At 40.0% G+C, this 12,265-nt stretch overlaps 1 protein-coding gene across 1 annotated transcript in view; it reads left to right on the top strand.

Annotated features, from left to right (window-relative positions):
• LOC103752253 (NACHT, LRR and PYD domains-containing protein 1a-like) overlaps window positions 1–12,265 on the top strand; it is a 64,791-nt gene that overhangs the window by 36,852 nt on the left and 15,674 nt on the right. The window contains exons 7-9 of the mRNA XM_008855977.2: window positions 6,533–6,624; window positions 7,298–7,394; window positions 9,300–9,523. Of these exons, the coding sequence (XP_008854199.1) occupies window positions 6,533–6,624; window positions 7,298–7,394; window positions 9,300–9,523 (413 nt within the window). The remainder of the gene's footprint in view (window positions 1–6,532; window positions 6,625–7,297; window positions 7,395–9,299; window positions 9,524–12,265) is intronic.

The following is a 12,265-nucleotide window of genomic DNA, read 5'->3' as shown; positions in this document are numbered from 1 at the left end:
TTTTGAGACAGGGTCTCCCTGTAGCCCCAGCTGTCCTGGAACTCACTATGTAGACCAGGCTGTCCTGGAACTCACTATGCAGACCAGGCTGGCCTTGAACTCACAGAGATCCGCCTGCCTCTGCCTCCCGAGTGCTGGGATTAATAAGGCATTTCTTAGCCATTTATATTACTTTGTTTGAGAGCTCTCTGTTCAGATCCATAGCCCATTTTTTTGTTGTTGCTGTTTCATTTGTTTTCTTGGCTTTCTGGTTTTGTAGTTCTTTGTATATTCTGGACATCAGCCTTTCTCAGATGTGTAGCTTCTTAAGATTTCCTCACACTTTGTGACCTTCCTCTTCGCTTCATTGGTTGCTGCTTTTGCTGTTTATGAGTTTAATGAGACCCCATTTGTCAGTTGTTGACCATAATTCCCGAGCAACTGACATCCAGTTTAGAAAGTCTTTTCCTGTACCTGTACCTTGTAGGGTCCTGCCTGTGTTCTCTTCTAACAGTTTCAGTATTCCAAGTTTCACACTGTGGTCTTTAATCCACTTGGAGTTGATTTTTGTGCAGGGCGATATGTATGGGTCTAATCATGGAGGTCCAGTTTTCCCAGCATAATTTGTTGAAGATGCTTTCTTCCCTCCAACACGTATTCTTGGAGCTTTTGTGAAATATCAGTTGGATAAAATTGTGTCCACTTATGTCTGAGTCTTCTCTTTTGTTCCATTGATCTATATGCCTGTTTTGTGCCAATACCATGCTGATTTTGTAACTACGGCTCTGTAATATAGTTTGAAATCTGGTATAGTAATCCCTCCAGTACTGCTTTTTGTGTTCAGGATTGCTTTGGATATCTGGGGTCTTTTGTGATTCCATATGAATTTATGATTTTTTTCAGTGAAGAATGTCAAGGGGATTTTGATTGAGATTGTATTGAATTTATAAACTGTATTTGATGGGATGATCATTTTCACAATATTAATGCTACCAATTCATGAGCACAGAAAGTCATTCCATCTCTTTGTCTTCAATCTCTTTCTTCAAAGATTTCAAGATTTTATTGTGAAGATCTTTAATGATTTTTGTTAGGTTTACTCCTAGATAGTTTCCTTTTTTCCTTCCTTCCTTCCTTCCTTTCTTTCATGGTATTATGAATGAAGGTATTTCTCTGATCTCTTTCTCTGACTTCTTGTTATTGATCTATAGAAAGGCTAGTGATTTTTTAAGTTGATATCCTACCATTTTTCTGAAAATTTTGATCATTTCTAGAAGTCTTCTGGTAGAATTTTTGGGACCTCTTATGTATAATATCATACCACCTGCAAATAGGGATATGACCTCTTCTTTTCTAATTAGTATCCCCTTAATTTCCTCCTCTTGTCTTCCTGGTCACACAAGAATTTTAAACACTGCCTTGAAAAGCAGTGGGAATAGTGGACAGCCTTGGCTGGTTACTGATTTTAATAGGAATACTTGAGTTTTTATCCATTTAGAATGATGTTGGTTCTGGGTTTGTTGCATATGGTCTTAATTATGTTGAGGTATGTTCCCTTTAGTCCAAGTCCCACTAAGACTTTTATCATAAATGAGTACTGAATTTTGTCAAGGCCTTTTCTGAAACTATTGAAATGATCATGATCATGTGATTTTTGTCTTTAAGTCTGTTTCTATGACCTGCTACATTTATTAACTTATGAATATTGAACGATCCCTGCATCACTGGAAAAAGGTCAACTTGATCATCATGAATGATGTCTTTGATATGCATCTGAATGTGATTAGCAAGTACTTGGTTGAAAATTTCTGCATCTATGTTCATTAGGAATACGGGCCTATAGTTTTTTTGTTGTTGAATCTTTACTTGGTTTTGGTACTGGAGTAATATTGGCTTCATAGAAGGGGTTTGGAAGTTCTCCCTCCCTTTACAGTGCTCTGGATCTCTTTAGTGTCTGTTGTGATGTTACTCCTTTTGTCTCTGATTTTGTTGATTTGGATTTGCTCTTTCTTTCTTTTGGTTAGCTGGGATAAATGTCTGTCTAGTTAATCTAGTTAATCTTTTTGAAGAACCAGCTCTTAGATTCATCGATTCTTTGTATTGTTTCCTTTGTTCCTTCATTGATTTCTGCTCTGATTTTTACTATTTCTTCTTGTCTGCCAGGTTTGTGTTTGGTTTGCTTTTGCTTTTCCAAATTCTTGAGTCACACAATTAAGTCATTTATTTATGCTTTTTCTGATTTTTTTTTCATGTTGTTCTTAGAGCAATATACTTCCCTTTTAGGACTGTTTTTAATGTGTCCCAGAGATTTCGTTGTGTTGTTTCCATTTTTCATTTCATTTCAGGAATACTTTTATTTATTTACTGATTTCTCCTTTTACACATTTACCATTCAGGAGGGTGTTGTTTAATCTCTATGAGTTCATGTAGTTACTAGAGCATCTTTTGCTGTTGATTTCAAGCATTATTGCATTGTGGTCTGATAGAATACATGGAAATATTTCAGTTTTTTGTGTTCTTTATTTTATTTTTATTTAATTTTTCTTTTATTTTTATGAGCTTTTGCCTGAACGTATGTAAGTACACCTGTGTCATGCACTGCCTGTGGAGGGCAGAAGAGGGCACCAGATCACCTAGAACTGGAACTACAGAAGGTTATTAACCACCCTGTGTGTGCTAAGATTTGAACCCATGTCTTCTGCAAGAACAGCATGTGCTCTTAATCATTGAGTCGTCTCTCCAGCCCTTTTTTAAATATATTTTTTGAAGTTTTTTTGTGCCCCAGTATGTGGCCTATGTTAGAGAAACTTCCATTGCCTACTGAATAGAATGTGTAATTTTTGGCATTTGTTAGGTGCATTTGATGTGTGATATCATTAATTCAAATATTTTTCTGTTTATTCTTTGTCCAGATGACCTCTCTATTGGACAAACGGGGTACTGAAGTCACCTACTATTACTGAGTTGGAACTGATTTATGACTTGAAGTCTAGTAGTACACTTTTTATGAAATTGGGTACATCAAAGTTTGGTGCATATATGTTCATGATTGTGATCTTTTCTTGGTCAATTTCTCCTTGATCAGAATGAAGTGACCTTTATTTCTACTGATTAATTCTATTTTCAAGTTTTTCCAGATATTAGAACAGCAATGCCTGCTTGTTTATTGTTGCAATTTGCTTCAAATATTGTTTTCCATCCTTTCTCCCTAAGGTGGTGCCTGTACTTGAAGGTAAGATGGATTTCTTACAGACAACAAGAAGTTGAATTTTGTTTCTTAATTCATTCCACTACCATGTGACTTTTGGCTGTTAGAGTTGAGAACATTGGTATTTAAAGTTATAGAAAGATGTATATTGGTTATTGTCATTCTATTTTGTTTGTATTCTTAGTTCTATTTTGTGTTTCCATAAATGTAACTTTATTTCTTTTCTTTTTGTAGTTTCATGAGTATGGTCATTCCTTTTTTCAAGGCCTTTGTGTTACTTTGAGACTTTTCTGTAAGGCTGGCTTGGTGGATATGAATTCTTTCATCCTATTTGTATTATGGAAGACTTTTTTCTTTCTCATTCGACTGTGATAGATAGTTTTTCTGGATTAGCATCTATGGTCATTTAGAACTTGGAATACATTGTTCCAGGCTCTTCAGGCTTTTATAATTTGTGTTGAAAAGTCAGCTGTAATTCTGATGTGTTTCCATGTGTTTGAAGCTTGTTGCTTTTCTCTTGCAGTTTCAGTAACCTCTCTTTGTTCTGTACATTTAGCATTTTTATTACAGTATGCCATGAGGAACTTCTGTTCTGGTACTGTCTATGTTCAGTGTGCTTCTTGTATCTGTATGGGTCTCTCCTCAACTTAGGAAAGTGTTCTTCTGTAATCCTGTTGAAGATCTGGTCAATGCCATTAACCTGAGCTGCTTCTCCACCCAAATGCATAGATTTGGTCTTTTCATGGTGTTCCACATTTTCTGCATATTCCATTCCTGTGTTTTTTAATTTATCACATTACTGGCTTGAGTGGTCCAGTTCTCCTGCTTTGTCTCCCAGTATTGATACTCTTATTTCCATTTGACTCATTCTGTTGACAAGGCTTTCTCCTGTTGTTTCAAAATGTCTTATTGAGTTTTTCAATTTCATCTTCATTTCATCTTGAGCTTTCTTCAATATTTATATTGATTTCATGAATTCACTTTTGGAATCATGAATTGTCTTTGTCATTTTATTCAGCTAAATGTTTGTGCTTTCTTGAGCCTCAGTCAGGAGTTTATTCTTATCCTCTGAGGGTTTTAAGTTCTTTGTGTGTTCTTTAAAATACTTGAATTCTAGGCAGGAGAGATGGCTCAGCGGTTAAGAACACTGACTCTTCTCACAGAAGAGCCTGGTTCGAATCCCAGCACCCACATGGCAGCTAACAACTGTCTGTAACTCCAATTCCAGGGGATCCAACAGCCTCTTCTGTCCTCCGTGGGCATTGCAGAATCCAGTTGCACTTACCTACATGCAGGCAATACACACATACATATAAAATAAAAATAATAAATAAAATATTTTAAAATACTTGAATTCTTAGATCATGTTTATTATAGTTACTTTAAGCTCTATGACCTGGAGTTCCTTTGGGTAGATCTCATTGTAGAACACTTCTATAGGATTGGTGGGATTTGGAGGGAAAATATCATCTTGGTTTTCATATTATTTGTGTTTTTGCCTCATGACCTGAGCATGTGGGCTTTTTTTTGTTGATGATGTGTCTGACACAAAATTATAGTCAGTCTTTGTTGAGTTGCAGTTTGGTTCTGTTTTTATTGTTGTTGTAGCTTGGTTGCTTTCTGATTAGTTATGAATGGTTGGTCTGTGCTTTAGGTTCTCACTTTTCATTTTTTATTAGAGGGATGGGATTGTTCTGTGCCAGTCCATGTGGGAGGTAAATATTTACATTTTAGGACTTAAGTATAGAGATAAATGTGAGGTGGACTGATTCTAGCTAGCTAATCAGGCTAGTCTGGAGGTGAAGAACTTTCCAGGACTAGTGCCAGTGCCCGAAGATGGTGACCAAGTGGGAAGGTATCTGATTAGTTCAGTAGAATGTTCTGGAGCCCACCAGCATCTGGTTCTTATCCAGGCTAGTTGGGAGCTCTCCAGTAGTGAAAACTGGCCTAGTCTAGGAGCAGGATGTTGGCAGCTGAGTGGGAGACTTCTGACTAGTCATACAGTGTAAATATCGAGGTCTGTGTTTTAACAGGTCTTTCAGGTGACATTCCAGCACACTGATTTTGAAAGTCACTGGTTTGGAAGTCAGTGAACAATAAAAGGTGGAGTAAGAAGGGCTGGAAAGGAGACAGAGCCATGGCAAGGCTTTGGACCATGCTCATAACTTTCTTCTCTCTCTCTAGAGGCAATGGATAGGCATTCCAGGGCTTCAGAGGTGAAAGAAAATCTGTGTTCCTATTTTATGATCAGCTGTTGGTATAGAAGTGGGCTGGAGGAGGCAGAACAGAAGCAGGGAAACTTGTCAGAGGATATTTCAGTGGTTCAGGCCCCAGTGACTCCATCCTGGGGCTAGGATAGAGTTTGTGGAGGTGGAGAGTAATTTGGAAGATGTCAAGGCAATTTGTGGTCAGAGTCGGTGACTGCCTTAGTTTTTTCTGTGCCACTATAATATAATACCTTTGATACTTTATAAAGAATGGAGTTTTTTATAGCTCTAGATTCTGGGAAGGAAAAGGTCATGGGCCTTGCATCTACAGAGAGCTTACTTGCTGTGCCATCCCATGGCAGGGCAGGGACAGGCCAGGGAGCACACATGAGAGCAAGAGGCTGAGCTTGCTTTTCTATCAAACACAGCAGGCATACAGAAGCCTCATGCCTTAATTACCTCTTACCCACACCTCTCCCAACACCGTGATATTGGGGATTAACTTTCCAGTGTGTAAACTTGGTGTTGAGCCTATGGGGCCAAGGGGTAGAATGTGATGGTTTGAATGAAAATGTCCTCCACAGGCCCCAAGTATTTGGAGATTTTGTCCCCAGATAATGGCACTGTTTTGGGAGGTTTTAGAAGGTGTGGCTATCCTGGAGGAAGCATGTCACTGGGGGTGGGCTTAGAGAGTTCTTAAGCCTTGCCAGATCTCCAGTTGCTCTCTTGCTTCCTGTGCCTGCATGATGATGTGAGAGCTTAGCTTCTGCTGTTCCTGCTCCAGCCACCTCCAGCCACCATGCCTCCCTGCCATGACGGACTGTAATTCCCCTGGAACCATAAGCCCAAATAAACTCTTCCTTCTATAAATTGCTTGGGTCAGTGTTTCTATCACAGCAACAGAAAAGTGACTAACACACTTGGGGAACACAGTCAAACTAGAGCAATGAAGGAGAGCTCTAGATGATCCCCGTTCTGGCATGGATGCCTATAGAATGGGGACCATTTGTAGAGACAGTTCCTAGAGAAGAATATGGTCTGAGTTAAAATTCAGATGGGTTGGATTTTAGGTGGGGATGTCATACAGACAGCCCTGGCTTCACCTGACACCTGAGGTAAAGAACATCTCTGTGTATAGGAAGCCGCATGTAAAGACCCCTACTCAGGACCTGGATGGAGGAGAAATGGGTGATATTACCACCTCACTCAAGTACCTGAGACTACAGTCAGGTATGTGAATGGACCAGAATCTAAGTATTGCAATGGCTCCAGGGAGATAGAGAGCTGTAGGTAGTCAACACTTATATCTATGTGTTTCTGATATGGAGAAGTAGATGTGTCCCACCAGAAATGTTTGCCAATGTGGCAAGGCATTCCACCCCTAGAATTAATCTAGAGGGAATTCTGCTTCCTTCTCTTTCAGGATTAAGGTCTGGTGCTTCCCCTTTTCAAGTCTACGGCATGCATCCAACTCCGTACAAAAGATGTACATCTCATTGTGTGATAATGAGGCCTGGGAATCACCATGCCCTCCCTACCCATCCATCTTTTGAACTAAGTTCTTCTCTTCAACTGCCTACTGGAGTCAGACTGGGACAAACACTTTTGGACCAGTAGGAAAGGAGAGGAAGGATAAGTCTGGGTTGGAAGCAGGTTGCAGAGATGTTGCTCAGGTGCAAACAGTAAAAACAAAAGAACAGAAAGGAAAACAAGCAGGCAGACCCAAGAACAGACCAGAGACTACAGACTGAGTCCAAGGCAGGCCAGCCTGAGAAAGCTCTCAGCCATGTTTCAGTAGTATTGGGACTATGGAGACTGACGACTGTCCTATTTCTCACAGAGGAAAGACTCCTAGAAGCAGGAGAGGAGGAACCCTTCTGCTCTTCTACTGCCTCTCCTGCAGACATGCTCAAGGAGCCTCTGTGGAGTGAAGACAACTTCTGGGGCTCCACAGGACCTGTAGCTACTGAGGTGATTGACAAAGAAAAGAACCTCTATCGGTGAGTGAGGGCCTCTGCTTGGTCCAGGCTCGCCTTCCCCACTGATCTCACCACAGCCCACCTCATTTCCCCTCAAATTGCCAGGCCAAGAGGCAGGAACAGTACTGAGATGCTGATTATATGCTTTTATTATGGAAAAAAGAGTTTTATCATGACATTTTTCATTTACAAAAGTGAATATTACAAGTACTTTCTTGGCCTATCACCCTACTTCAGTAACCACTTTGCTAAATTCATTTCAATTACTCTCATTTTTCCTTTTTCACAATGCTACAGAAGTTCAAGTCCAGGCCATTGGGTGATTTCATCCTTAAATATTTCATTTCGCATCCCTCCAAAATTAAAGTAAGACCTTGTCTTCTGTATACACCACAGGATTACCACATATAACCAAACTGGCTTGAGCCCTTCACACCATCTAAACAAACCCAGTCTGTGTTCAGATGTGCTCCATTGTCGTGAATGTGTTCTTACTGGTGGTTATCCTAATCATGATACAATCAGGGTCCATTTATTATGTTTGGACTGTTGTGTCTCTTAAGTTTCATTTAAGTCCTTGCAGTCTGTGTGCTCCTGCTTTACTTGGGGGGCGGGGGGAGGATGGCTTTACAACTGCTTTGTGCCAAGTCCCCTACTAATAGACAACAATTCAAAGATGAACATGGCAGCTCTGCCCTCCAAGAGTTTATAGTGAGTAGTGAGTATCTGTACTCACAGCCGTGTTGCCTTCAGTAATATGTAGCTCCTTTTCCAACACTGTCAGGGGCCCTGTGTCAGCTGCAGATATTGTCACTCTCGACTTCCTCCTATGAAAACTGGCATTTGTTCACTCACTATTTTCCAAATAGGAAGACTTTGAGAAAATCACTAATGATCCCTATAAAATATTGTTTTCGACTCTAAGGTTTCATCACTAATGTCAACACATAGACTCTTATTATTGGGGGAAATACCCTTTAAGTGCAAAGAATAAGGGCTGAAGTGAAGTCTTAGGGATTAAGAGCACTTTCTGCTATTCCAAGATATTAGAATTTTGTTCCCAGCACCCAAGTATGGTGGCTTACAACCAACTATAACTCCAGCTCCGGGTTATCCAACACCCTCTTGTAGCCTCCATGGGTACCCAAACACATTCATACATACATATACACACATAAATAAATATTTTAAAAACAATAAAGTCTGCTATTTATCTCAGTATTAAAACCCCTGCCTAGTGTTTACAAGGTCCTAAGTTCTAGTCCCAGCATACACAGTGGCTTACAACCAACTATAACTCCAGCTCCGGGTTATCCAACACCCTCTTGTAGCCTCCATGGGTACCCAAACACATTCATACATACATATACACACATAAATAAATATTTTAAAAACAATAAAGTCTGCTATTTATCTCAGTATTAAAACCCCTGCCTAGTGTTTACAAGGTCCTAAGTTCTAGTCCCAGCATACACACACACACACACACACACAAAAAAAAAAAAAAAAAAAAAAAAAAACAACAAGGAAACTGTCAAAAACACAGCATACTGCTATTAGCTTTGTTTACTGTGTTGTATAATATATATATATACATATATATGTATGTATATATAAAACACTGACATATTTCATCATGCTTGTCACTTTCATAAGAATAGCTAAGTGCTCCCAGATGTGTAGTAATTTGCATATTTGCATTTGATCACTCAGTAGTCACAATTCTATGGGATGGGTTTTGTCATTATCCCTATTTATAGATGAGGATATTAAGATTTGGGAGCGCAAATGACTTGGTCAAGGGTCCACATGCAGAACACAGAGCTATCTGACTAAAGTCTGGTATGTCCCTAGCCCTCCATGTAGTCTGCCTCCCTCAGGCATAAGCAGAGCTGCTGTGACTTGATGTCTGACTCCTACTTCTAGAGTTAACTTGCCCAAGGCTGGCTCCTACCACTGGCCCAATACGGGGCTCCACCTTGTGGTGACAAAGGCAGTGACTATCGAGATTGAGTTCTGTGCCTGGAGCCAGTTCCTGAAGAAGACTCCCATACAGCATGGATACATGGTGGCTGGGCCTCTGTTTGACATCAAGGCTGAGCAAGGAGCTGTGACCACTGTGTATCTTCCTCACTTTGTGGATATCCAAGGTAACCAAGGGAGGGATAGAAGGAGGGTGTATTGATGAGGAGGCTGATAGAATGTGTAGGATGGTGTAGAGTGGTGGGTGGTAACAAAAAGCTCATGGATTTCTTAGCTAGGCAGAGAGGGTAATGGAGACTAATATGTTTCCTCACTATACCCTTTTAAAATATATTTATTTTACTTCATTTTTTAAATAAATGTCTTTTGTGTATTTCATATGATATATCTTAATCTTATTTAGACCCCCTCCCCTATCTGCACCTCCTATAGCCCACCCGCCAGATTTCATGCATTCTATAATTTATGTTAAGGCCAATAGAGTCAAGTTTGTGTACCTAGATGTCCCTCAATGTGAGTCCATCTCCTTGAGCCTGGTCAGTCTATCTAGCATCACTCTCTTAAAGAAGACCAACTCTTCCCGACCCAGCAGTGATCAGCTACCAATAGTTCCTCAGCTAATGTCCTTCTCATTTCCCCAGGTCTATGCTGGGTTTTTGTCTGATTGAGTTTGCGTGGGTCTTGTGCATGCTGTCACCATTGCTGTAAGTGCATATGAACAACTTCCCAGAAGCCCGAAAGACTGATTCCTTGTGGTCATGCACCACCCCTGGTTCTTACAGTCTTCCCACCCCCTCTTCTGTAAAGGTTCCTGAGTCCTTGGTGGGTGAGGTTTGCTATAGAAGTCCTATCCAGGGACATGTACTCTGCAGTCTCTTAGTCTCTTCACTTTGGCCAACTGTGGCCTTCTGTATTAATTGCCTCTTGTCGCATGAGGAAGCTTCAGTGGTGAGAGTTCAGAGAAACATTATTATCCTCTCTATCCCCTGTTCTGTTATGTTCCCTGACCCTTAGGTATAGAGGTTCCATTCTAGATGTGTCGCTCAGGGCTGGCATCTCACAGACACTTCTTCTCTGGGTGTGACCAGTTGTGGAACTCTATAAGAGTCTGACTGCTGCTGAGTCACACTCCAGGAATGGCTCCAAGAGTATATCGGCAGCATAAATTGGACTTAGTTTTTTTTTTTTAAAAAAAAAAAAAAAAAAAAAAAAAGAACACACAAAGTTGGGTGGGTTGGGAAGGGGAAGCAAACCTGGGAGGAGTTCAGGGAAGGGATTCAATATGATCGAAATACATTGTATGAAATTCTCAGTATCTAATTTTAAAAATGAGAAAGGAGCCAGGTATGGTGGTATACACCTTTAATCCCAACACTCAGGAGGCAGAGGCAGGCAGATCTCTATGAAATCAAGGCCAACCTGGTCTACATAGTGAGTTCCAGACCATCGTGGACTATAGGGAGACTCTGTCTCAAAAAAAAAAAAATAAACCAAGTAAACAAACTAACCCGCTTTTTAGAATTCATCTTATTCCATTTAGAATGGCTAAGATTTAAAAGAAAGAAAGAAAGAAAGAAAGAAAGAAAGAAAGAAAACAATGACAAATGCTGGTAAAGATGCAGAGAAAAGGGAACTCTTGACCTCTTATCCCTGATGGTGGGAGTACAAACTGCTGCCGTCACTATGGAAATCAATATGGATTCCTAAAAAAGATAGAGTTGATTTACCATATGATCCAGCTGTACTATACTTGGCCATATACCCAGAATAAACTATACTTTACTACATAAATTCCTGTTCATCCATGTTCATTAATTCCCTTTCACAGGAAGCCAAACACTGGAAACAAGCTAAATGTCCACCAACTGATGGATGAATAATGAAACCATGGCACACATACACAATGAAATATTATTCAGCTCTTTAGAAAACAAAATTATGGGGACTAGAGAGATTTCACAGAGGACCCAGGTTCTATTCCCAGCACCCACATGGCAGCTAACAACCATCCTAACTCCAGTTTCAAGGGGATCCAACACAATCTGGCAGTGCACAACATAGGTGCACTTACATACATGCAAGCAATACACTCATACACATAAAATAATTTTTAAATTAGGAAGTTTGGTGCTGGAGAGATAGCTCAGTGGTTAAGAGCATTGGATGCTCTTGCAGAGGACCTGGATTCGATTCCCAGCTCCCATATGGCAGCTAACAGTGGTCCGTAACTCCAGTTCTAGGGGATCTGACACCCTCTTCTGACCTCCACCGGCATTGCACAGCATGGGTGCACTTACATACATGCAGGCAATATACTCATACTCATAAAATAAAAATAAATAATTTTTTTAAGTTTTTAAATTCTGAAATTTGCAGGTAAGTGGCAGGATCTGGAAACAACCATCCTGAGTGAGGTAACCCAGACCCAGCAAGACAAACATCACACGTTCTCTCTGATAGCTGGATGCTAGCTTTGAATTTAAATAAATAGATAGATAGATAGATAGATAGATAGATAGATAGATAGATAGATAGATAAATAAATAAATACATGTTTCAATTTGCAAATGCAGAGAGGTCAAGAAAGCAAATGGCATGGGTGGAGAGGTAGCCTGCTTCTGAGGGCAGATAGAATGCAGTGATATAACAGGGAAAGGGAGAACAATAGTGTAGGAAGGATTAAATGTGAAATAGGAGCTAGCCTGGTCTCTATAGCGAGTTCTAGGCCAGCTAGAGCTGCAGGGAGACCCTGTCTCAAAAAGACAAAAAATAAAAATAAATAAATAAAAAGAGATTAAGAGGAGTTTCCTTATAGTAACAAGACATTTCCCTACTACACAGCATGGGCTAGTAAAGTAAAATCCAGTGCAAGGAATGGATGCTCTCCTTGAAGCTATTGAACAGGAGTC

Source organism: Nannospalax galili, unplaced genomic scaffold (genome assembly GCF_000622305.1).
Source record: "Nannospalax galili isolate Female #2095 unplaced genomic scaffold, S.galili_v1.0 scaffold146, whole genome shotgun sequence".
Taxonomy (NCBI): Eukaryota; Metazoa; Chordata; class Mammalia; order Rodentia; family Spalacidae; genus Nannospalax; species Nannospalax galili.
This window is presented reverse-complemented; position numbering and strand designations above follow the sequence as displayed.